Source organism: Pelobates fuscus, chromosome 6 (assembly GCF_036172605.1).
Source record: "Pelobates fuscus isolate aPelFus1 chromosome 6, aPelFus1.pri, whole genome shotgun sequence".
NCBI lineage: Eukaryota > Metazoa > Chordata > Amphibia > Anura > Pelobatidae > Pelobates > Pelobates fuscus.
In genome coordinates this window covers 283,995,268-284,021,721 of record NC_086322.1, presented here as the reverse complement: position 1 = coordinate 284,021,721, position 26,454 = coordinate 283,995,268, and the positions used below count along the sequence as shown (strand labels likewise).

At 40.0% G+C, this 26,454-nt stretch overlaps 1 protein-coding gene across 1 annotated transcript in view; it reads left to right on the top strand.

Moving 5' to 3' along the window:
* The first annotated feature begins 952 nt into the window (after window positions 1-952).
* The window catches only part of FMNL1 (formin like 1), a 59,963-nt gene continuing 34,461 nt past the window's right edge, over window positions 953-26,454 (top strand). The window contains exons 1-3 of the mRNA XM_063459327.1: window positions 953-1,505; window positions 22,680-22,763; window positions 24,290-24,373. Of these exons, the coding sequence (XP_063315397.1) occupies window positions 1,347-1,505; window positions 22,680-22,763; window positions 24,290-24,373 (327 nt within the window). The 5' untranslated portion in view covers window positions 953-1,346. The remainder of the gene's footprint in view (window positions 1,506-22,679; window positions 22,764-24,289; window positions 24,374-26,454) is intronic.

Sequence of the window (26,454 nt, the reverse complement as noted above, 5' to 3'; positions counted from 1 at the left end):
TTTTTCTAAGTAAAATAAAGTCATTAAAATGTTGTATTGGTTATAAATATATTTTTTTTATTCATAATATGTTATGCTAGAGTGATGCCAAAGGTGATCATTCTCATTGATGCATTTTAATGTCACATATTTCTGGAATTGATATCCCTATTGTTCTTCTCCAGTGTCTGCGTCTTCTTTGCGTCATTGTTGCATGATCCCGCAGGTACTTTTCACAGTCACTTATCTCAAGCTACTGGCAATGTCCTGCATGGAGTATTCTGTCTATTGATATACAAGTTTACCTATGTGCAACTCGCATATCTATAGAACCTTCACAATGCTTCTGTGTCTACAACCTGTCTTTTTTATATCTCCTTCGTAGATCTTTTATTGTGTTTTTACATTCTCTGTTTAATTGTGCTACACAGTAACGTGTTGTTTTGAACCGTCATTTTGGTGACTATATTATATCTTTGTATTTCATGGTGTCGCTTACGTTTTATGCTTTCTCTTTCCTGTTTGAAACCTCAGTGGTATCCTGTCTGTAACAAGCTCCACCTAATTAGCCCATGAAACTCTTTTTTTATAATTTGTAGAATTCTGTACTTTAAGGGTTAAAAGATCCTGCAACATTCAGGGCTGTGGATCTTATAACAAGGCTGCTGGATACTATTTCAATATATGCATCAACGCTTCCCATCCTTCTACTCACCGTTGCTATGCCCTCCACCCCTGGGTGCCCACGCAAAATTAACACAGCACCCGTTCCTCTCCTGCATATGGGAAATACACCTTTTTGCCAAGTTAGAATATCATAGACCTTGCACACAAAATCCAGAGTAGCTTCCGGACCCCCCTGCTTCCTCCCCCCCATCTGATTTTGAAATCCAACTTCCTTCTTTCTGTTACTTTTGAGATTCAAAAGGATACACTGACATAGCTAAAAGACCATTTCATTGCTTGAGAAGAAGCTGATTGGAGAATGATGGTGCAATAGTTTGTCTATTTTATTTTTTGGGGATGGGCCCCTTTCACTACGAAAAAAGCCAGAAATATTTTTTTTCCAAACCATCTAAGAGATACTTTTTATTTATTTTTTTTGTGTTTTTTTTTTAATCTGGCATTTTTTTTATGTTGTCATATCCTGTCTACTAATTGTGTGTAACTATCTTTTGAGGTGGCAAGTGTTGGTTGTTAAGAAGAAATCAGGCGTTGGGTGTGTCACCTACTAACTGCCCTGATACATTACACCAACTCTGACTTTGCTCACATTACTTTTTAGCCCTTTCAATTCTACCACCCATAGTCCTTTTGGAGCTTTCAGCCTGGATCTGAGTGCGTGGAAACGTGGAACTGCCCGGATCATGGGGAATGCCGCAGGGAGCATGGATATGTTGCAGCCCCGAGATACAAAGACACAGCCGGGGTCTGGGACACCCCCTCAAAAACAAAAAGAGACAACACCTCAAAAAATGCCAAGACCAAATTCGGTGGAGCTGGAAGAGAAATTCAACGTGGTTTTGGTAAGTAGACTTCAAAACGTGACTTGAGCAAAAATCACACTGTTTAAAAGACTTACAGACATACTTTAATTAGATATCTCAGGAATTTCTAGTGTTCCGATCGAATGTGACATGGGCTTGAAGTTTGTACCAAAATTGCTACTTCTGGTTTTAGACTCACTGCAATATGCAAACATGTTGTACATTAGACAATGCATTGTAAAGATATTAAGGATGTTTATGAACAAGTGGCATAAAGCTCGGTTGTTGTGATCTTTTCAAATTGAGTTCAAGCCAAAGAAGTCTGGTGCAATTGTAAAACATTTGTTTGTTTTTTTGTTTTGTTTTACATAAAACCATAGAATGTGACAGCAGATAAGAACCATTATAAATAACCAATTTTCTAAATACTCTAATTAGTCCCAGGCTTTATTTTATAGCTAGGATAACCTTATGCCTATCCCACGCAAACCCCTTGTTTTTGTTTTTTAAGTTAAGATTCAAAAATGTAAAGCTATCCAGATATGTTTGGAAAGAAATTAGAGGACCGTGTGTGGGGGGCATAAAGAGATAAAACAGAAATGTAGATTTAAAAGGTATGCAAGAAGCAATTGACCCATCTAGTTAGCCCTTATACTCCTGTTACTCATTCGATCTACAAGAAAGCTGTATGCTTGTCTTCATGACTTTAATTACTTTGACAGCTGACATTTCCACTGGAAGGCAACTTCTGGAACCTACTACCCCTTCTGCAAACTGATTGTTTTGTGCTTTAGTCCATTGTATTCGGTCTTCTAACTTCAATAGTTTGATCTCTATGAAGACCTTTCCTTCAAACATTAAATTAAGGAATGGATTATCTGTTACCCAATTATTTGAGTCATGGCTATGATACCAGTGGTTGCAAACACATGTCGTAATTACACTTGTTGTCAGGCATTTCAGCCATATGCAGTTGGCCGTATGTATCTGCATATATCAAATGTGTGTTTATTTCTGCTAATCTTAAATTAACCACGTATGGAGATTTCTAGATTAGTCCAATCTGTGGCCGAGGTTTCAGACATCTGATTTGTAAGCTTTCTTTTAAAACATTATTCCAGTAGGCAGACTTACAAAAACTAAAATATTACGCTTGAAATGAGTTTGAACATAGGAGCTCAGGGCAAACCGCTACAAGGGTGTCCATGATCGAGAAGAAAGTACTAATACCACTGGAGGTTCTCACAAGAGCCGGTCATCCTCACCGTCACGAACATGTGCTTTTATTAACATTGCAGCTATTGTGTGAAAAGTTAATACCAGTCAGCACTCAAATTACACTAAAGGACTTGCTGACAACAAGTGTGAAAGCGAGCAAACACTAAAATGATTGTGTAACTTCCCATTTCTTATCCTTCATAAAGGTGACCATTAAGAGTGGGCGGTAAATTACCTCGATATTTAATATTCTTTACTTATCACCATATTAAATAAATGTTTTTGTGAGTTATTAAAATTTAATTTAGAAAGCCACACCTCTGTATCCTGCAACAGTGCACCTCCACCTTACTTCCCTTGTCAATCATTGTTATAAGCTCTGTCCTTTGTCCCCTCGGAGAGTCTACATGGAGAAAAGAGGGTAACGAAAAAAAATGTTTCTATTTCATTAGCAAAGGTTGTCCTGTCTGGATTGAATTATGATGCAATTTGCTAAAGTTTTAAAATACATTTTAGAAAAACTGAGAATCATGAAAAAGATTAACCCGATTCATAGGAAATTTATTTTATTATTCAATGGTGTAAATTTCAGAGAAGTTACTGTCCTGCTTTAAAAGAGGTCTGTTTGGGAAGCTTCAGGGAGGGAGTGGTTGCGGTGCTGATATCTGTACACTGACCAGATACAATGTTAAAACGACTGATATGAAGAATAACATTAATTATATCATTACGATAGTACTTGTCAAGGGGTGGGATATATTGGGCAGCAAGTGAACAGTCTGTTCTTGAATTCCATGTGTTAGACGAAAGAAAAATGGGGAAGGCAAAAGATGTGAGTGACTTCGACAAGGACCAAATATTTATGGCTACACAACTGGGTCAGAGAATCTCCAAAACGAGTCTTGTGGAGTGGCCATGGTGTACTGTGGCTAGTACATGCCAAAAGTGGTGCAAGGAAGGACAACTATGAACCAACATTAGGGGTCATGGGTGCCCAAGGCTCATTGAGTCATGTGGGGAGCAAAGGCTAGCCCATCTGCTCTGATCACAACGAAAAAAGCTACTGTAGCCCAAATTGCTGAAAAACGTAATGCTGATTATGACTAAAAGGTGTCCAACACACCGTGCATCTCAGTTTGCTTTGTATGGGGCTGCATAGTGCCATGATGACTCCTATACACTGACAAAAAGTGCCTTCAGTGGAAACGTGGATATCAGAACTGGACCATGGAGCAATGGAAGATGGTTGCCTGATCTAAAATAAATCATGTTTTCTTTTAGATCAGGTGGATAGCCGGATGCTTGTGTTGTTTACCTGGGGGAGAGATGACCGCAGGATGCACTGTGGGATGAAGGCAGGCTGGTGGAGGCAGTTTTATGCTCAGGGCAATGTTTTGTTGGAAAACCTTGGGTCCTGGCATTCATGTGGATGTTACTTTGACACCTACCACCTACCTAGAGACTGCTGCAAACCATGTACATTCCTTCATGGCACATGTTCCCTGATGGAAGTGGCTACTTTCAGCAGGATAATGCATCCTGCCACACTGCAAAAAATGTTCAGGAATGGTTTGAGGAACATGATAGGAGGCCAAAGCAACACCTAGAACTCTCTAATTCCTCTGATTTCAGTTAACACACTAATGCTCGTAACAGAATAGCAGTACCCCTCATTGACATAAATAGCTAAATTGATTATCTGATATACTAATCTCTTAACACTGGAAGCAATACAATCGTTAGATTGACTAACTTTCTTAAAGTTTTTTCCTGGAAACAATGTTTTGGTGGCTCCATAAGACCAGGAATATCTTCAAAGATTCTGATAGGAAATTATACTCCTTCCTCTGATCTGTGCACAGCAGGTTGCTGTCTGTATCTGACCTGCTTTATTGCTTAGAACACTCTTTATAAGATTTCACCTGGTGAAGTTGAGAGTTTTGCTGGAGGCAATTTTGCAGTTAAACCGTTTGAGAGCGGTTTAAGCCCTTGAGGTAAGAGAGCGCCCACGGGCCTCCTGGTCCTGGCACCATAACTTTATTATGAACTTGTTATGGCGTCCTAAGTGCCCATTTAATTAGATCAGTTCAGAGTTAATGATTCTGAGCCCTGAAAGTCTCTTTTCCGAACCTGTAACCCCCAAACGTTATGTATCCCCATATAGCTCGCAATATCAGCTATCAACTGTCCAAAGAGTGCCCAGATCGGAGGTACTCAGCCTAAGTGCCAATACTTTAAAGTTCCACCAGGTCGTGACTACCCTCCTATCCAGTGCAGAGTTAGTTTCGTAGTAGCTTTAGGTCTTGTTTCGAGGGGTTCCTGGAGTCTTGATGAAGGTAGCACCCTCGATCATGAGTATCCCTAAATGCCTCTTCACCTCCCCAACATTCTATTCAAAGAGCACTGTGATTTGTGTGACCGAGCGACACCTGGTCAAAGATTCACCGGATAGTGGTACAGTTCTGTTCCGGTGAATAGTTCCATGGCGATTCAGGTTATTTCCCAGTCAGGTGCTCTGTGTGAGACTGGGATCAAGCGATCCCCAGAATTCATCCAGCTCTAGCTGGAATGTATAATGAGGGCCCCTGTTTACCCCCTCCCTACATTGACAATAGCCATTTTGTGCACTTTCAAAGGGTTCAGAGACAGGGTCCATAGTCTGGGGGGAGGAGGCTAGCCTCCAAACCCTTCCACAATTCTTAGGACCAGAGGCATCTGTTACAGAGTGGGTTGTCCATTACAAATGTTCTGCATACATGGAAGGGTGGTTGTGCAGCCAAGGCAGGCACTACCATACTGCAGCACCAACCAACAGGCGTGCACCAACCCGGGAGGCCTATGTCCAGGTGACCAACAGGGTGGGAGAAATCCCCTTACTGCCAGTCACTCCATGTAGAATGGCTTCCTTGACCAAGGTAGAGGACTTAATTATTTTTCTACCTGCTCTGACAGAAAGTTGCTCACTGGAGTCCTGTCAGACTGAGTAGAGAATAAATAGGACCTCTACCACAGTCTGTGAGGCTACACTACAACAAGAGGTAAGCAGGTATGAAGGTAGGGAGAGAAAGACACCCCATGAGAATATGGGGGTGGGAGGGCCACAGAAAGATACACCCAAAGGGAATGGAGGGGAGAAAAATACACCAAAGTGGAATGGAGGTGTGAAACGGAGGAAGAGACACCCAAAGAAAATGGAGAGCAGAAATAAACACCCAAAGGGAATGGGGAGGGGGAAAGATGGAAAAATGCATCTCCGTCTGTGTAGCCAAACCCTTCACCTAGGACCAGAACCTGATGGAAACAGGATGGTAACTGAATTGTTCCTGCATTGATTTTACAACTCAAACATAAACCAGGTTAATTCCCCAAATTCACAATTCACAATTCCCGAAATGAAAACAGCCAACTTTGTAAAGTTTTTTTTTATTTTTTTATTTGTCTATCGTGGCCTAAATTTTAAATTCACACTGAATTAGTGACAATTCACACTTCTAGCAAATAACCCTGGTGTTTGTACACTGGTCTCTTTCAGAGTCAGATGGGCCAATCCGCTATTAGGCAAGTTGTGGTAGGAGGTTTAAAGTCCATTTTGATAGCCCACGTCACGTTGTATTATATACATCAGCAGTGTATCTTTGTACATGTAGTTCTTGCTGAATGCTGAGGTTTCTGTCTTAGCTGTGCTGAGTTGGCTGCAAAGCGAAACATTTAAAGGAATAAAAGCTGGACAAATAGCTGAGTGTGAGAATTTTTCGAACCATGCCAGTTTGGCATAAATTTGTGCAATTGAATTGCCAATTTATTGTTTTGTAAATATATAGATATCGGAGAAAAAGACTGTTTTACTCGGGAGACTTCGCTGAACACAAATATTAGTGATTCAAAACAGTAAAACATATCACAGCGATGATATTGTCAGTGAAAGTGACTTTTTTTGCATTTTTCACACACAAACAGCACTTTTACTGATGATATAATTGTTGTGATACATTTTCCAGTTTTGAAACACTAATATTTGTGTTCAGCAAAGTCTCCTGAGTAGAACAGGACCCCCCATGTACAGGTTTTATAGCGTTTTTGAAAGTTACAGGGTCAAATATATGGGTCAAATATTTTTACATTGAAAATGGCCAGGTTGGTTACGTTGCCTTTGAGAGCGTATGGTAGCCCAGGAATGAGAATTACCCCCATGATGGCATACCATTTGCAAAAGAAGACAACCCAAGGTATTGCAAATGGGGTATGTCCAGTCTTTTTTAGTAACCACTTAGTCACAAACACTGGCCAAAATTAGCGTTCAATTTAGTTTTTTACTTTTTTCACACACAAACAAATATGAACGCTAACTTTGGCCAGTGTTTGCGACTAACTGGCTACTAAAAAAGTCTGGACATACCCCATATTGAATACCCTGGGTTGTCTACTTTAAAAAAAATATGTACATGTGGGGTGTTATTCAGCGATTTATGACAGATAATAGTGTTACAATGTCACTATTGATACATTTCAAAAATGTATGTTTTTAAACCGCAATATCCTACTTGTACTTATAGCCCTATAACATGCAAAAAAATAGCAAAAAGCATGTAAACACTGGGTATTTTTAAACTCAGGACAAAATTTTTAATCTATTTAGCAGTTTTTTTCATTCGCTTTTGTAGATGAGTAAAAGATTTTTCACATAAAAGTCAAAAAACATGTATTTTTTTCAATTTTTCATCATATTTTTTTCATTTTTAAAAAATTAAATTACATGAGATTATATAAATAATGGTATGTAAAGAAAGCCCCTTTTGTCCTGAAAAAAACTATATATAATTTGTATGGGAACAGTAAATGAGAGAGCGGAAAATTACAACTAAACACAAACACCACAAAAGTGTAAAACGATGCCTGGTCGCAAAAACACAACATCGCAAAAACAGTCCGGTCCTTAAGGGGTTAAAGATGTCTGCTGCAATGTGCGATAGCAATCTTTAGCAAGCAAGTTTGGTGGCTGCCCTGCACACAGAGGCCCTGTCATGCCCTCTCTTTGGTCACTCTGCCCCAGGGAGCAAAGGGCAGCTACTGTGGGCCCCTGTAAATTATGGCGCCCAGGGCAGTTTCCTCTTTTGCCCTGCGCTAATGGCAGCCCTAGATGGACTACATGTTCAATATATAGCTTAGGGGGCTAATTAGCCAAGTTGTGCATCTCTGTACAAATCTAACAACTTTTACAAATAAATAAAGGAACACTATAGGGTAAGGATCACAAACATGTATTCCTGACCCTATACTAATAAAAACACCATGTAGCCCTTCTGGCTACCCTTTGCACCCCTAAATATAATACAATCTTAGTTTTATTCGAGGCTGCTGCTGGCTCTGCCCTTGACCTGCCTGCTTGGCTGATATCATCAGAAGTGGTGATCTAAGCCAATCACAATGCTTTCCCATAGGAAAGCATCAGATTGGCTGAGACTGTCGAGGGAGCAGATCACAGATCAGGGGCAGAGTTGGCACAAACCAAACACAGCCCTGGCCAATCAGCATCTCTTCATAGAGATGCATTGAATCAATGCACCTCTATCAGGAAAGTTCAGTGTCTCCATATTTAGGAGTGGTCAGTGGAAGTATCTCTGGGCTGTAATGTAAACACTGCCTTCTCTCTGAAAAGACCGTGTTTACTGCAAAAAGACTGAAGGTAATGATTCTACTCACCATAACAAATATAATAAGCTGTAGTTGTTCTGGTGACTATAGTGTCCTTTTAACCCCTTAAGGACACATGACATGTGTGAGATGTCATGATTCCCTTTTATTCCAGAAGTTTGGTCCTTAAGGGGTTAAACATTTATATTAGCTCTGTGCTCAAACTCCCGTCACTCGGGGGGGCGTGGCCAGCCAAGCAGCAGAGAAGACGTGTTTTCACAGAGCTCTGTCCAAATAGAAGAAAAAGTCGCTTTAAACTCCGAAATTAAAAACCTAAATAAGCAGAAAGCCACCTACCCCCGCACGGAAGGTACTATGGGGCGAAAAAACAAAAAACCTCGCCATCCAGAGGCTCCAAAATCGCAAGATATATGATTATCCTTTGAGAGGCCTGCACCGCGGGCCCAAGCCAAAATGGCACCCGACCCACCTAGTGAAGAGGAGGCCTCGGATAACTTCCAAGAGGAGGAAGACGCCCAGACCACACAATCGGAGGAGACCCCCTATAACGAGTCGGAATCAGAGGAGGACTCCTCACCGGCTACAAAGAGGGATATTAAAAATCTCCTGCTGGATATGCGGCGGGTGTGGAAGGCTGACCTCCTAGACACCCGTACGGAAATAGGGGCCCTCAAACAGCGGGTCGCAGCACTCGAAACTAAGGAATCAAATACAACCCAGAGTGTGCAAGAGTCCCACAACAATCTGCAAGCACTAACAGACCAAGTACAGAAACTTACCAGGTCGATGGTAGCGATGGAGTCTAGACACAGAAGGAGGAACATCCGCCTCCGCGGCATTCCGGAGAGTATTGAGGGAGAGGCGGTAATGCTTTTCCTCCGACGCTTCATGGCCTCGCTAGGCATAGGAAGCAATACGAACACAGAAACATTGACATCAGCGTTCCGGGTCCGTAAAGCGGCAGCAGCCCCTGCGGACGCCCCACGAGACGTAATTGCCGCGACTAGAGACATTATTACCCATTCCACAATCATGGCTAAATCGAGAGAGCTGGGCTCCTTTCAAATTGAAGGATGCGAGATAGCCATATGCAGAGACCTCCCTTTTGCCGTCCTCGCAGTCAAGAGACAGCTGTTACCGGTGGCAAGACAACTGAGAGACGAGCAGATTAGATACCGATGGGGAGCGGACGGCTCTCTACTAGTAACACAGGGGACCGACATACTTACCCTCTCATCACCCGAGGGAAAAGAAACCTTCTTCCAACGACTGAAAGCTACCTCGAAACTACCTGCGAAGACCCAGAAGCCAAAGATAGGTACACAAGGACTTACCAGACTCCAACCGTTAAACCCGAGAGCTCGACCCCTGGCTATACCACGTCTATTGTAGATACACATTGCCCGCAGCGATCCTCTAGATCTGCCAACTACTTGACGTCGGGACATAATACCTGCCCAGCACTACACAGTCCATAACTGTGAACTCATAATAAGTATACGGCAAATACAGCCATAAAGCATATGGACCGCATATTAGCTCCCAACCAGTGAATATCCACTTGCCTCTGCGCTACTGAATATCCCTCAGTTAATTGTTTTGTATTCTGTGCTAGCTGTAACTTAGAGGCGAATTGGTGTAGAACGCACTACATACAAATCTGTCGATGCCTACTTATGTGATAATATACAAGTTAGCTATACTATATGTTGTGTATGGCACATACCTAATATTATTGCCTTATACTCAACTGTACTGCCTTACACATTAACATGTATCTTACCATACTCCACCGTATGCCACACCTAATAAGACTTCGCAGAGACCACTTATAAAACTCCTGGTCTCCCCCTTAGACCCTCCGTAACGGGCCCACACACGCCCGATTTGTATGCCTTAATGCCAATAAAATACAAATTTAAAAAAAAAAAAAAAAAAAACTCCCGTCACTCCTAAGACACCTACATAGATTATTGTATTAAACACCAATACATAAACAAAGCAAACATTACCTGCTCCCCATCCTAAATGCCAATGTACAGTTTTGAAAAGGGGATGGCTCTATGCCCTCTTTAGATTATTCGTTTTTTTATATTTGAGAGAAAAGCGATAATAGTGTGCAGATCACTTTTTCTTTTCGACTTACGAATAATTAATGCAACAGAGGAAGATTGCCAGAAGGGACCCAGCCCTACGTATATTAATTACATCCATGACCACGTGTATTGGGTCACACTGTATTGGAACTGTGTGTCTGGAGCGTTTAAACTAATCACTATGGACACTCGTTCTGTTTGCTGACACTGGATATGGAGGTTAGAAGAAGGTCACGTAGAAATAACTAGTGTATTATTTAGGATCTCATTCACCTGCTGTTATCCGAGAGACGTTTGTGTGTGTGTGTGTGTGTGTATGTATGTGTGTCTGAATGAGCAGTGTTTGTGAGAGAGGTGTATTGATTGTAGAATAAAGCTAACATGTCATCGGTGAGTCCACGTACGCTTGCTTCCAACAGATGGAGCTCTATAAGACCCATCACTTAATATTTAGAGGTCTTCTTACCATCGATGGCCTGGCAACGTTATAGCGTGTGCGTGACCCATGTGTAGGAATGTTTGATGCATATACATGATGTTGGGTCAGTGGCGCACATAGGTGAGATAAACACACACTACAGAAGTGGCAGTTCAACTTTTCCGAGTATCGTCCATACAAAATAGTGGGAGAAAAGAATCAGATGAGCCAAAGGCACGAGGAAAAAGCACCAATTAGTGTGCTGCAATGCAAAACTGCTACAATATTGCTAGCCTGATGGCTAGGCAATATCAAGCATTTTTCCAATGCTAATTGTGAGTTGTTATAATTATATTATCTCTGTAAAACAAAATTTGAGAGAGCAGTTTTATAATGATTATTTTTCCTTTTGCGATCTTGCATTAATGAAAAATGGGTAGCAGCAGGAGATATTTTCAAAGATTTCCCACATATCACGTTTGTAGCGGCACTGACAGTCCTTCGGCTATTGAGGGGGAAAAAAACATTGTAGAAGCAACAGGAGGTATATAATTTTTAAAAAAGGGTAAAAAGGTATTTTACAAAAAAATTAAAGGGTGGAATGTGTTACTGGGTCCACTGACTTCCCCTTTCATTTTCTGTAAATTACCCTTTTTTTCAAATTAAATTATTCCTGCTGTTGCACCCTCTTTCATTGTAGTGCTTTCATCTTGCCTGGCTGAGTCTTGTGGTGTGACTACACCTGCTACCTCCACACACGCAGTTCGTAGAAGCTGCAAGGGAACTGTTTTTTCCCCAACACTGAAGAATGGTCACTCATGATACAGATCGGATACGTGGGACCACTCAACTCTTCCACCCTGAGAAGAACAAACCTTTCCCACACATCCAGTCTGTAACGTGAGTGACCGTCCTTCAGTTTAGAGAAAGAACAGTGCCCTCTCAACGTCCACCAATCTCATCTGCAGAGGTAGCAGACATCTGGAAGACTGGAAGTGCAAAATCACTACAATAAAAAATCACTACAACCGACATCACCACATTTTAGAATACTATTTTTTTTTCCCCCAACAAATTAAAAGAATGCCTTTCACACTCAGTGCAGACAGGGTTTACCTGTGTAGTAAACTGCCACACTGTACATTACTAAGGGGAGAAGCTTGCAATTTGCAAAACACAAGCAGTGGCTCTGAAGCACAATACAAAACAAATAATCTGTCTCTCAATAGCAATAACAAAAAAAGAAAATCACAAATCAGTAAAACTATTCTAAATCAAGGAATCAAAGTTGATGTAAGTGGCAGTGGCAGGGCAAGTGGAACCGAATTGTATTGGTTTCTTTTTTTTTCCTGGCCTATAAGGCAGAGCAATGGTAAAACGAGGCAAACCCTTTCTGACTCCCTCTCTGTAGTTGAAATCAAAGTGTCTAGAAGAGACCTGCTGTAGTGTTTTATTACCCCTCTGTTGGTCACTTTGATTGATCTGTGAATGAAATAAACAATTAGTGGCTGTGCCCCAATTGTTTTTCTACCACTAGATTGGACAAGAGATACCGACCTCTTGTCTGTCATGTCCAGCTTAGTTGCTTATTTGCCCACCCTCCACCCCACAAAAAGCTTCTTCTCCATTCCTATCTCTTTAATTTAAAATTGTGGGCAGGGTTTTATAATAATTAATATTGTCATATTAATGTTCATATTAATATTCATATTAAATAATATTTTAATATTTATAATATTTTCATAATTTTAACAAAATATTATTTGTCATATTTTGTCCCACAATTGGCAGTACAGTCCCCTTTTGACCGGTGGAAATCTGACACAAACAAAACTGTTGTCCTTTGTGTGGGTGTATTTTTATTTTTTTTGTGCCAATTTGGAGTTACGGAATTCAGATGACCCCCAGATCTCCAAAATTCGGACGAATTGCAAATCGGCCAAAACCAAATGCACAAGTCTAGGGATTACTATAAAACAAAATGTATCCTGCACGGCTTAACTGGGTAATGAAAGCTTTGGCACCGCCTTTATGTGAGGAGTAAAATTTGATGATCCTGTTTACACAAAGATTCTATACATTCTAATATTTTCTACATTATTCATGTGGTGGGGCATTTTTTGCTTTTATTTTTCTCTACCACCGTGATTACATAGTCAAATTAAGTATGATAAACAATATTAAAAACTAGAATCATGCTGAATAAAGCTGGATCAGAACTTCCTCGCCACCCGCCTCCACCGTTAACCTGTCTGCCAGACCTTCCGACTGCCCGCCAAGCTGAGTTTTGTCATTCCTAGGGCAGCACGAAACCAGAATACACCACTGTACACACCGATCCTGACATGGACATAGTGGGGTGTATATAATGTCATCCTTGGCCAATATTCTAAAGGTGGAACATTTGCTATAGAAACCAACTGAATGTTCCTGCTGACTTTCTTCAACTTTGCAGATTGCATGTGATTGTGAATAAAAAACATTTCTGATACAATCAGATTTCGACATTCAAACAACGGATTTGATGTCTCTGTAGAAGTATGCAGATGGGTTGTGGTTAGGAGAATGAGGTCTGTTTGTGTATGATGATCTGCCTGATGGTGGTGAAGTCATTGTTGGTGAAACTGTAGTGAACTATATTCATGGAGTGTGTTTGTGGAGACCAACTTGCTTGTTGTGCTGATGAGTTCTTGAATCTAAGAAACCGGAAGGGAAGTATAGTTTGTTTGTTTTTTTGTTTTGTTTTTTTAAAGAATAGTCATGCCAGTAGTTTCAATGCATGCATGAATAAACCATACCCGGTATTTAAAGGGACAATCCGGACCCCTAAGTACTTTAGCTTGCTGTAATGTTTTGAGTGAAAAGTTTGTCCTTTCTTTTTCCTTTTACAAAAAGTGCAGTTTTCAACAGATATTGGCACTTTTATAAATTAAAGTGGAGTGTTCCTATAAGTTACATACATTTTAGTGGTCTTCATTGCTCTACTCCCATGTTGCCTTTTCAAAAAATATAAAGTGGCCCATCTATCTGTAATGGCTCGCTTTGAGATTTCCAGTTTTGTTGACTCATCACATACTAAGCACACAACCTCTGGAGTACCAATGTATAGATATCATAAAGGGAATCAACACAGTAAATGAGGAGACTTTATTTAAAAGAAGAAAAACTACCACAACAAGAGGACATAGTCTTAAATTAGAGGGACAAAGGTTTAAAAATAATATCAGGAAGTATTACTTTACTGAGAGGGTAGTGGATGCATGGAATAGCCTTCCAGCTGAAGTGGTAGAGGTTAACACAGTGAAGGAGTTTAGGCATGCGTGGGATAGGCATAAGGTTATCCTAACTATAAGATAATGCCAGGGACTAATGAAAGTATTTAGAAAATTGGGCAGACTAGATGGGCCGAATGATTCTTATCTGCCGTCCCATTCTATGTTTCTATGCCCTATGATGTTTCAGCAAGTGCTTCCAAAGACCGTTTAGGCTAGAGAGAGGGACACTGATTAGCAATGCATCATGGGAGCACGTCACCCTGTATGACCAGTGCAAAGTAAGGACAGGAAATTTGTGATGTCATCCAACATAATGTCTGTTCTGAGCCTGGTCCTGTGGACATACATGTGCACAAGTGTGTGTCTGTCCATTATATCTTCCACCGTTTCCTATATCTACGTCCCACAATCAAAGTTCTTCGTCTTCTTCCTGTCTACTTGTAGTGCTCCTCTTTCGCCACCACGCCCCACCCCACTAAACGTATTCTCTGCTGCAAGAGCAAGCTTAAAAACAGAAGCAGGAAACCCACAGGGAGGGGAAGTACCAACAGACACCTGCAGATCATCGTAGAGCTAACAGAACAAGTTAAAATGTCTGCAACGATTAAAAACCCCAGGCCTTCCTAGCAGCAAGGTTTTTCCACAACAATGACATGTTTCATGGGAGATACCATTCTTGAAACATTGAAACAAAGTACAAGTGTGAGGTGTCTTGTTCACGTGGTCAAATACTCCTTGATCTAGTAACCTGATATAATTTAGAAATGTCTATTCACAGGCCAAAGCAATACAATGAAAATGCTTACAGAAGTTCGTTCAACCCCTCTTTCACTTTTTGATCTCTAACCTTACTACCTCAACAAACAAGGATTAAAGGAAAACTCAAATCACCACAACCACTATAGTGCTTTGTAATGGTTACGGTATGCCTCCCAACAATCATCATTGGAGCATAGGGACGGGTGGGCTGTCCTGATGGAGTTGGGGCCAGTGATGCAGCATTTGTTCTGTTCAGTCTGGGGAAAGTATGTATGTATCTATGTATCTATGTATGTGTGTCAGTATGTATGTATGTTAGTATGTGTGTATGTGTGTATGTATGTCAGTATGATGTGTGTGTGTATATATGTGTGTATGTATGTATGTGTGTGTGTCTGTCAGTATGTATGTCAGCACGTATGTGTGTATGTATGTCAGTATGTATGTGTGTATGTATGTGTCAGTATGTATGTCTGTCTGTCTGTGTGTGTAAGTCAGTATGTGTATGTATGCATGTCTGTCTGTGTGTATGCATCTGTATGTATTTCAATATGTATGTATATGTCTGTCTGTTTATATATGTATGTGTGTCAGTATGTGTGTGTGTGTATTTATGTCCTTATGCGTGTGTGTGCAGTGTGCATAGGAATAGAAATATTGTTTATTGTCCGGCGCCCAACAGTGTCTGAGGGACCGTGAACTGGCCCCCTGTTTAAAAAGTTCAAGGACCCCGTCATTATGTATGTATGTATGTATGTCATTATGAATGTATGTCTGTATGTATGCATGTATGTCAGTATGTCAGTATGAATGTATGTCTGCATGTCATTATGAACGTATGTCTGTGTGTATGTGTGTATGGATGTCAGTATGCATGTCTGTCAGTATGCCTGTATATATGCATGTATGCCAGTATGAATGTATGCTATTATGAATGTATGTCTGTGTATGTATGTATGTGTGTATGGATGTTAGTTGCTGTATGTATGCCAGTATGAATGAATGTATGTCTGTGTGTATGTATGTATGTATGTCGGTGTATGTATGTGTATGTCCTCATGCATGTGTGTCTGTATGTATGTTAGTATGTGTCTGTCTGTCACTATGTGCGCCTGTGTGTCTGTATATGTGTGTATGTCTCAGTATGTGTGTGTCAGTATGTATGCCTATATGCGTGTATGTCTGTTTCAGTATGTGTGTCGGTTAGTATGTATCTGTGTGTGTGTGTGTATCTGGGTCCTTTTGTATCAGTGTGTGTTTTTGTGTCTGTGTGTGTACTCCTGTGGGCGGGATTGGAGGCGGGCCCCAGGGGGCCCAGACCCTGAGCTGAGTTAGGGGCCCCAAAATTTCTGATGGCGGCCCTGTCTGTACCTTCAGGCTTAGCTCAATGTAGAGAGATGCTGTTCCTATCTACCTACAGCAAAAGTTTTTTTAAATCCTACCGTCCAAGAAAAGCACACTTGTTTTCAAGGTCTACAACAGCACACAGGAAGAAAAAGAAGACATGTAAACTGGGTGTCAATCTGCCACACCTTCTAAAATATAACTTAGACGATTTCTCCTGGTAGCATTACAGTCCATTACTGTATATTCAAAGTTATATTATTTAGAAGTCTCAGGCTTCACAGAGCAAATCCGGTGACATAAACCAGTTTGCAAATAGTTATTGATAGGTATTGATTTTATTTCTGTGGACAAACAGGGCATTTGGTGAGTTTGTGTTCTGGGTAGCTATCCCCCTTTGCCCCAGGAATTTTCCCCAAGAGAATACTTTAATACATACTTTAGATACAGTATGCATACAAATGTGTATTATTATTATTGCCATTTATATAGCTCCAACAGATTCCGTAGCGCTTTACCATATTATGAGAGGGGGGATTTAGCTATAAATAGGACAATTACAAGAAAACTTACAGGAACGATAGGTTGAAGAGGACCCTGCTCTAACAAGCTTACAGTCTATAGGTACATTATAAAATGTACACAGGACATTGCATACTACCAGATAGATACACATAAGGATAGATTAAATGGCCTATTATTATGACCTTATAAATTCTTATGATTGCTAATAAAATTGCCAATGAGCTGTATATGCTGGACATATGTAATTACATCTGTATTTGTAAAAAAAATAAAAAAAATATTTGTTTATAGACGTTTGCTTTGGATAGCTGTAGAATAAGTGATGCTTAGTGACATCATTGTGGCATAAGCTGCCAAACCGTGAGTGGAGGTGAATTTTCTAAGAGTAGAGGACAAAACTAATTTTATCATTGAGGAAATATTGTTAATGTTGCATCTTGCCCCCAACAAACAAAATACCAACAACCCTGTCCGCATGCACTTTTGCAAAGTCTTTTGATACAAATACACAGTTGTGGTTTTGCAATGAATGCAGATAATGATCACTGGAGTCTAGGTAACACTGTAAGGTCCACAGCTGGACCCTTGTGGCTGATTACAATAATCTAAGATTATGAATTGCTGTGTTTTTATTGTCAACATCATTCACTTAAGTCTTTAATTATTGGGAATTTGTAATGAATTCATAGCAACTTTAAATTGTCCAAAAAGCCATGACATATGCATAGTCGCCTTTCCGGCATATGCGGTATTAAACAAAAAAAACAAAGGATACTCAGACACCTTATGTTTGGGAAAATTATCACAGCTTTATTAATAAATAAAAATATATAAATTATTAAAAATTGTTAAATTATTAAAGGTCATTGTCAACATATTTTACATAACATCTCAGCCCCAACTCTTTTAACAATTTGACACTGACAATGACCCCCATAACAAACAATATTAACATAAATAACATCTAACCACTTAAACCATTGCCACCGAGGGCATGATTTACCATGTTCCACCATGTAGGGGTATACCAAGATACACCCTACACACACCAGGTTCGGAGCTACCGACGAGCTTGAACCAACCAAATTCTATCCAAACCTAACAGTTCTAAGCAAACTAAACTATGTTACATCTGGACAAACATCCTACAACCAAACTTGTTTATCCATCCTCCGCTGCTGTGACCAAACGGGATCGAGAACCTGTGTAAAGGGAGGGAGGGTGGGACAAAACAGGTAAGCGACGAGTAATTAAGATGGCCCTTAATCTAAAATGGCTCTTATATATATTCCAATAATCTAAAACCCCACCCCCACTTTCTATAGCCAAACCCCCACAGTAACACCTCCTATGCCTGTCTCTTAGCCATGTCAAGGCCCATTCCACTTAGCTGCACTGTTCCATGGGCTACAAACTGGCATGATCAAATCAGTCGACTAGTAGATGAGACATTTGCATAATTAAATTCACTACAAAAATTGGGATCTCTCCTTTTATTGACCCTTGTTAGCCATCTACATTATATATTTTATGAGGAGTTAATGGACTTATTTTACATAAATTTCTTTAAAAAAATTTAATGAAATAAAAATGTATTGTTCAAAAGAAGCAATCACATACATTGTTTGAATAGGCGCTCCAAGATGACATTTCATTGTAGAGTAGTATTGCCATGGCAAGAATTAACCATTGCTGAATATACAAGAGATCAAAAATACAAGAATTGCAGTGTCTTCCCAGTCGCAATTTCGAGATCATTGTTTTTACATATTGTGCCCCTGCGGAGAAACAGACAATTGGAGACATCACGATATCAATGCATATATATGTGATACATGAAGTAGAGCCCAATGGTATTCCAGGGGTCTTAGCAAAGACAAGGTAATATGTAAGGGATACCATAGGGGGTGTAACCGTGTAAACAAATAAGGACCTGAAGTTGCTGCCTGGGGTCTCCATACATTAAAACAAGCACATAAAAAGCTATAATTTGGCACGGGATGTCCGGGTGAAGATGGCATGTGGGTGACTGAGGTTAAAGGAAAAAGATCCACGGGTTACAAGTGCTTAAATATTCAGTGTGGCAAATGTGCCTATGCCACAAGCTCCTGATTTTCGACAGGTCCCTTTGAGGATTATATTGAAAGAGTTTATATAGAGTAGAGAATCGTTTTTTTTTTATTACGCTGTGAGATGAACAATATTGTTAATATCTTGTTACTTATTGCAAGAATAAGCTTGGGTTTTTCCTTTTTTACACATTTTTTTATTTCTTAATTTTTTTTTTCATATTTTTGTGTAATCCTTTCTCTTTGTATCATTTTGTTACATCGCATTCTTGGTGTATTACCGCATAGCCAGTGATTTCCCAACTCTTTGTTTACATCACAAGTCACAAATCACAAGGAGGCCACATCATAATTTATAGACATCAGCTCACATTCACGTTGACTCATGGACTGTGTTTTAATAAACCTTACTGAGATACTCTCAAGAAAAAGTATTACAAAAATGTTAGAATGCAAAAGTGATATACGTCTTCTAACCTTTATTCATACAAGGAAGAAAAAAATATATTGTTCAAAGCATATGTTTTTCAAATTCCTTTCACCCAATATGTGGTGGAGAGTTTATCAATTATAATTGTTCACATTTCTTAGTTACAATTTGTGATATTGAATTCTGAACTGTCAGTCACATGGATCAGTACAGTGGTACACTTTATTTGAATTTGTCCTGTAAGCCAACAGGATCAGAAGAATACACTGTAGTATAGTGATGATCTATAGCAAGGGTGCCCAATAGGTATATGCCCAGATGTTTTCAAACTACAACTCCCATGATTCTTTGCCCGCCTTTAGAATGGGAAAGCATCATGGAAGCTGTAGTTTGAAAACATCTGGGGATCTACCTTTTGGGCACCGCTGATCTGTAGCATGTATGCAGGGCCGTCTTTAATAATGATTGGATCCTGGGCAAGCATTTGCTAGGGCCCCCTTGGACCGTGCCCCTCCACTCCCTTACATGAATTCCACCCTCCACCCCAACGCAGTGGCGGAACTAAAGTATAAAGATCCCTGGTGCAAGAATTTTATTTGCCCCCCCAATTGCAAGGTTGGACAAAAGGTAGAACCCTATCTGTTGTGCAACTCCAACAATGCATTGACAGGTAGGGTTCTACCCATGCTTGTATTTTACACTGTTTGAATGTAAGCATGTTTTTGTATGAAGTATGTTTGTCTGAATGTGTTTGTATGTGGTGTTAGAGTTTGGATGCAAGCGTGCATTTATGTGTAGTGTTGTTTTTTGAATGTGTGTTTATAAATAATTTTGGTGCTCTGACACACATGCAAATACACAGATACACACACTGACTACTTACAGATACAGACACATACTGACACACACAAATACATACATTGACAGGCATACTGACACACAAACTGACAGGCATACTGACGCACACACACATATACAGACAGACATACTGACGCATACCGATACATACACTGACACACACAGACCCATCACTGATAGACATACTGACACAAACACCGACAGACATACTGACAGACATACTGACACACAGGCACATACACCGACAGACATACTGACACACACAGATACACTAACTTACAGATGCACAGACACACAAACTGACTGACATACTGACACACAAATACATACATTGACAGACATACTAACGCACACAGATACATACACTGATAGACATACTGACACAAACACTGTCAGACATACTGACACACACAGGCACATACACTGACAGGCATACTGACACCCACAGACAGGCATATACACTGACACACACACACACAGACATACTTACACACACGTAAAAACATTTTAAAACCCACCCTCCAGTTTCCTACCTTTTGCTGGAGGGTGGCTTCCCTGGGGTCAATTGTGGGGCCTGAGGCTGATTGGCTAGTTTATTCGTTCTCCCGTACTTTTGTTATCCCTACCTTGACATGTTGTGCCGTATACGATTTACCTCTTTGTTCATGTTAAAGTTGCTCTGTTATCGTTTGGGATCTTTACATAATTTACGAACACCTTCAATGTTGACATCTCCACTTGGGATTCGAAGGTCATGGGTGGCAGGCGAAGGAAGTTTGTACTTAGCTGAATCTGTCCGTTGTGTGCGCCATCATCCTCTTCTGTCTGGTTCTCTTCAGCTCCTGGAGCTTCAGCGTTCGTGCATGCGCGTCTAAAGAGGATCCCACAAGGCCTTCGGGATCCTCCATAGAAAATGCTCCTTTTTTTTTTTTCTACAGACGTCATCGGTGACAGCTGGGGGGGAATGACAAGCTTGACAATAGGTAACTCTTAAAAAGTGATAGTTTAGATTTGTTTTGATATGCTTTTAAAATACTTTTTTAGTTAAAATGGAATATACCCACATTTCTTTAAAAAAAAACTAAATAAAACTTTCCAGTGGAGGTTCGTATATTTCTCCATCAAAATCGTCATACATCTAAAAATGCAGAGGTCCAGTGTACGTCACTGACTTTCAGTTATTATTATTTTATTATTTATATAGCCCCAGCAAATTCTGTAGCGCTGTACAATGTTCAAAGACAATAATAATATGCAGAAGTAATCAACATTTAAATAGGAAAAAAAAATGTTTATACTACTTTAGTTCATTTTATTGTAGGCTATTGTGTTTATTTCAAAATCGATGACAAATTCACTACAATGCGAAATATCAGCTAAACAGGCAGACTTCGTGGTGTCAAAACAGGGACAGTTGAATTCACACCAGTCACTTCCTTTTCGTCTGATTACTCCATATCTTTCGCAAAAGTGTGCACACACACAGATCACATCATGCTGTCTATGATAAGAACACAAAAGATGTTGCAATCTTATCAGAGGTCTTGGAGAATTATATATAATATAGATATCCGGGTCCTGTCAACTTGTTGTTTATTGTAAAAAATAACTTTTGTATTAACCGATCAAAAGAGTTAATTGTGTGCTCTGTAGAAATTTCAGATTACTATCAATGCCTAGCTGATATCACAGTTGTATTTTAACCTAGAAATTCAACTCTTTGTCTTCCAGCCCTCGAGAGCCTTTATTTCTGTCTGCACAAAGTTTGTCTGATGGGCATGTCAAATCGTCCTCCCTGTGCCCCTCTTTAGGTCTCTGTGGGTTCTTTTGAATGAGCTTTGGTTAGCATGGTTTTTAAGTAAAAAAATACTGGCTATCTTTGTATACATCGAGCTTGTGGGGATAAAACAAGACCATTCTAATGCTTTTTTTTAGAAGCAGGATACAAGATACAGATAAGTCATGGGTATATGATCCAGACTCAGTAATTAACAGTAGGTTCAACAATTTCTATTCCAATTTTGATCTACATATAATTTATAACAATATATAGAAAAACGGAAGAAAAAAAAGCAACGTTGTAGGTGAGTCCGTTTCTTACAGCATATCAGAATAGGGGATAAAAGTTTACAATAATCTTAATTATGGTTTGAACTTCATTTTTTAAGTGTAGCTTTTTAAAAGTAAGTAAAGTTTACATGGTAATTTTTTTTTACTATCAAATATGTTTTCCCAACGCTAGATTCAAATTCAAGTAGAAGACACCGAACATTGGTCCTGAGACAGCCACTATAATTGTTCTTATGGACAAATGTAAACAGTGCCTTTTCTCATAAAATACAGTGTTTACAATTATTGGGATGCAGGGATGAGCCCATTGCACCAGGACCACTATATTCAGCTGTAGTGTTTCTGTTGCTTAGAGTGTCACTTGGCTACACAGACCCTATGGCACCACCCAGGTTACTTTTTTCTTCTCGTATGTGACATCTCTAATATTGTACATCTAATGTGTCATTTAGTTCTGTCCTGCAACTGTTTCTCAACCCTTTATTCAACTTTCTTTTAGAAAACCATGAACCTTCCTCCAGATAAGATAAATGTTCTTCGTCAGTACGACCAAGACAAGAAATGGGAACTGGTGTGTGATCAGGTAAGAACCTACTGCAGAGTGATGAATTGGGACATTTTCTTATAGAGAGGTTGGTCAAGTTAAGGTGTCTTTTATCAGGGACATACACATCATTTCTAAACATGAGGTTGTATTAAATTAGTGTTATAATTTATTATATTTAAAAATTATACAAAAGGCAATAGGGGAGCAGGAGAAAGTAGGATTATTGCTGTGTCGGCTGGTGACCTGGCCTGGAGCGATTAGAAATAGTTAATTAGATTGCTAAGATTCAAGCATATATAAGTCACTGTTGGTGCAGTGACATGTGGATAGCGCCGGTGTGTTCCCCTGAGGAGCGTTTCGCCGCTCTGGCTCATCTTGGGAACACACCTATTGCTACTCGCTCCAGGCTAGGTCACCAGCCTCCATCAGCCTGGATGAGCGGGTTTGAAACCTCTGTCACATAACATTGTGTGAACACGCTGCTATAACCTGAGCGTTCTCACGTAGCAGCGGTTGAGTGTTTAAAACTGTTTTAAAAATATGCACAGTCTAGACAGTTAACCATCTGATAGTCAATTAGGCTATCTTGTTACTAGTCTCAGACAGACTTGGTGGGTGGCTCCCTCCACCCACGCATATTTTTAACTTTTCGTCTCCAAGGTTTTTTTCACCTAATTTATATATGTTTCTATTAAAAGTTAAGTTTTAATTCATTTATTGAGGTTGCACTTGTTTTGTTATACACTTTCCCCCCCCACCCCCCCCCTTTTTCGGTTTATTTTCCCTTCTCCGAAACTAGTAGGGAAACCAAATCTTCAGGATATTTTATCATAATCCTACTTTCTCCTGCTCCCCCTTTGCCTTTTGTATATCTTTGGTGAAATTATTTTCACTAGGAACCCCCATTCAGGAGACAATAATCTATTTGGCAAATTATAACACACCTTGAGGATAAAAAAACAAGTTATGCTCTTGCTTCCCCCCAAAAAGGCAATGAATATTGATTTACTTAAACAACCACGCTTTAGACTCTCAAAGGAACTCCTGTGATCTGCTATCTCACTTGTTGTCCAATCCACTACCACCCATGGTGGAAATGTTATAGACACATTTTATTGGTTTACATGACGATTGATCCTTATTTAGCTCTTTGACCCAGGATAGGACCTGCTTCCCCCTTAATAAATCTACCCTGAGCTCTTTAACATGATAATAAGTTGGGTAGTGGAATTTAAATATGTGGTGGGTAGTAAGTAGGTTGGCAAGACTGGGCGGCTTGAGTGGGACACGGAGAGTGTGAACAAGCATAGGGGAGGCTACATTCTACATTCCAGTGTAATTATATGATATTTATCTCAGAGTCCAGTCAATCTTTTAGCATGTCTTTTCCACAGCTATACGCCATGGCTCTAATTCAAACCATTGCTAATCATTGGTGCAATAATCTGTCACATAATAAAATTATAAGTGAAACTTGTTAGGCTTAGGATAGAGTTAGCCCACTGTACATCTATGATTCCTCTGTGTAAAAATGTGACACCTCAAACCTTTATTCTTCCTAGGAGCGATTTCAAGTTAAAAACCCGCCAGAAACATATATACAGAAGTTGAGGACCTACGTAGATACAGGAGGGATCAGTCGAAAGGTAATTCCCTGTATACATAAGTATACATATTCACAAAAACTCCTGCTACAATACATGTCAAGGGTATACATTTCAATGTGTGTTGTTTTGAATTTCAAATGTTAGTCCATCATAGCCAAACTGGAAAAATTCCACAAATCCAGCTTTTTCTAGAAGGTCATTTTAGCCTAATGTTTAAAATTTAAGTTAAATTTACTGTGAATTACCCACAATTCACATTTTAGTGGGTAGCCTTGCATGTCACTAACAGACGACTGAAACACTAAACAATATTTTTAGATAACTCACAAGTGTAACACAAGCAGTAGGCCAGAAACCAGTCAGTATTGTTATTTATAAAGTGCCAACAAATTTCATAGAGCTGTGCAATAGGTGGACTAATAGACATGTAATTGCAACAAGATGAATTGGACGCACAGCTCAAACGAGCTTACATTCTAGTTGAATCTACAAGTGTCTATAGAGTTCATGCTTAAAAACTGAACCGAGGTTCTAAGAGAAACCTCTCCAATTCCATGACTTGAGACACGTTCAGGTGGTGGCAATATATTTGGAATAACATGACCTGCCAACCTCCTGCCCACAGACTATAGGCCCTGCAGGGAAACCTGTAAAAGACAGTTTAAAAGGCTTGGTTCGTGTAATTTCCCTATGCCGTTCGTGAACCGAACAACCGCACGAACCAGAGACGACCCGTGTGCTTGTTAAGCCCAATTGACACCTGGTAATGATTTCCACCTCATTGTTCTAATTGTTCGTCTGGGTGGCCGCAGTTGGTATGAACGACCAGGAGGTGTCGGCCATCTTGTTCCCGCGAACGCAGACATCGAGTTCATGGAACTAAAATCGGACACTGAAACACCCGAACACCGCTGGACTTCCATCATCGCCTGCGTTCGTTTCTATACAACCTGGAGGGGCACTGTTCGGTGGATTTGTTCTCATGGATGAGGTGAACAAGCTACACATTGTAATTATGGATTATGTTCGGTAGTTTATTAGTTTTTATGTTACCGAAGTTGATCGACCGCTAGCACTGATTTCATGGAACTATTTTGGGCTTATGCCACATGTGAAGTCAGTCAAAAACAGGGCTTCCATGGAAAACCCGAACCCCTGAACCGATCTGGGTGATTTTTGGATACGTTGGTCACCCAGATCGGGGCTATCAGTGGATGTGACTTTTGTGGGGTTTTCGTGTATTTTATGTGTATTTTGGGGTGTTTTATAAATTGTTATATTTTCTGTCCCTGAGAGATAATTCAATTATGTGTTTGCTCAGGTAATTATGTCTTCAGGCACAGAGGATCCTGGGAGGGATTTCCCTGTAATTTTGTATTGGAAACCCCTTGCAGGGGCTTTTGCATAAAAGGCCATGTGTGGCCTCCAATAAACCAGTCTACTCCCAGCATTAAGCATCGACTCATGTGTTGGGGCAAACAGCTATACTGCCAAAATCACTGCTATACCTGCTATACTCTCTTGGAGGAGAGGTCTTCCCACTGGGAGCTGGATCCAGGTGTTGGTCCAGGGTGGAAAGGATGGCGAGACCCCAGCTAAGCTGCAGCGGCTAAGGGGGGGCTACAGTGCTTATGGTATCCGGTACGGTGATTATGGTACTCAGCGACTACTAGGAAGCGCGTTTGGTGGAGGTACCCAGTCGGGGTACCAGGTGGGCTGCCACATATATGTTTCACAGTAATGAAAAAAAAAATGTCAGTGCCAATGTATTTTACCGTAGGCCACCTTTTTCCATGCAGAGGGAAAACTTAAACAGACTATTTTACTATCCAACAATATAAAAGTATTCACGCAGAGGTAGGCAACCTCTGACTCTCTAAGGATCGTTGACTTCAACTCCAAACATTCTCAACCCTTCATAGATTGCTAATATATAACCCACCTGATTGTAGCAAAATAAAAGGAATCCCTGGGCTGTTTTCTCTATTATATCATACTCTTCTATTATAGGAATTATTGTGCTGACAATGGTTCTATGTAAACTACATAATTTGCATAGACTTACACTGATCACACGCAAGCACATACATAAAAAAAATGGCATAAACTGTTTATAAACC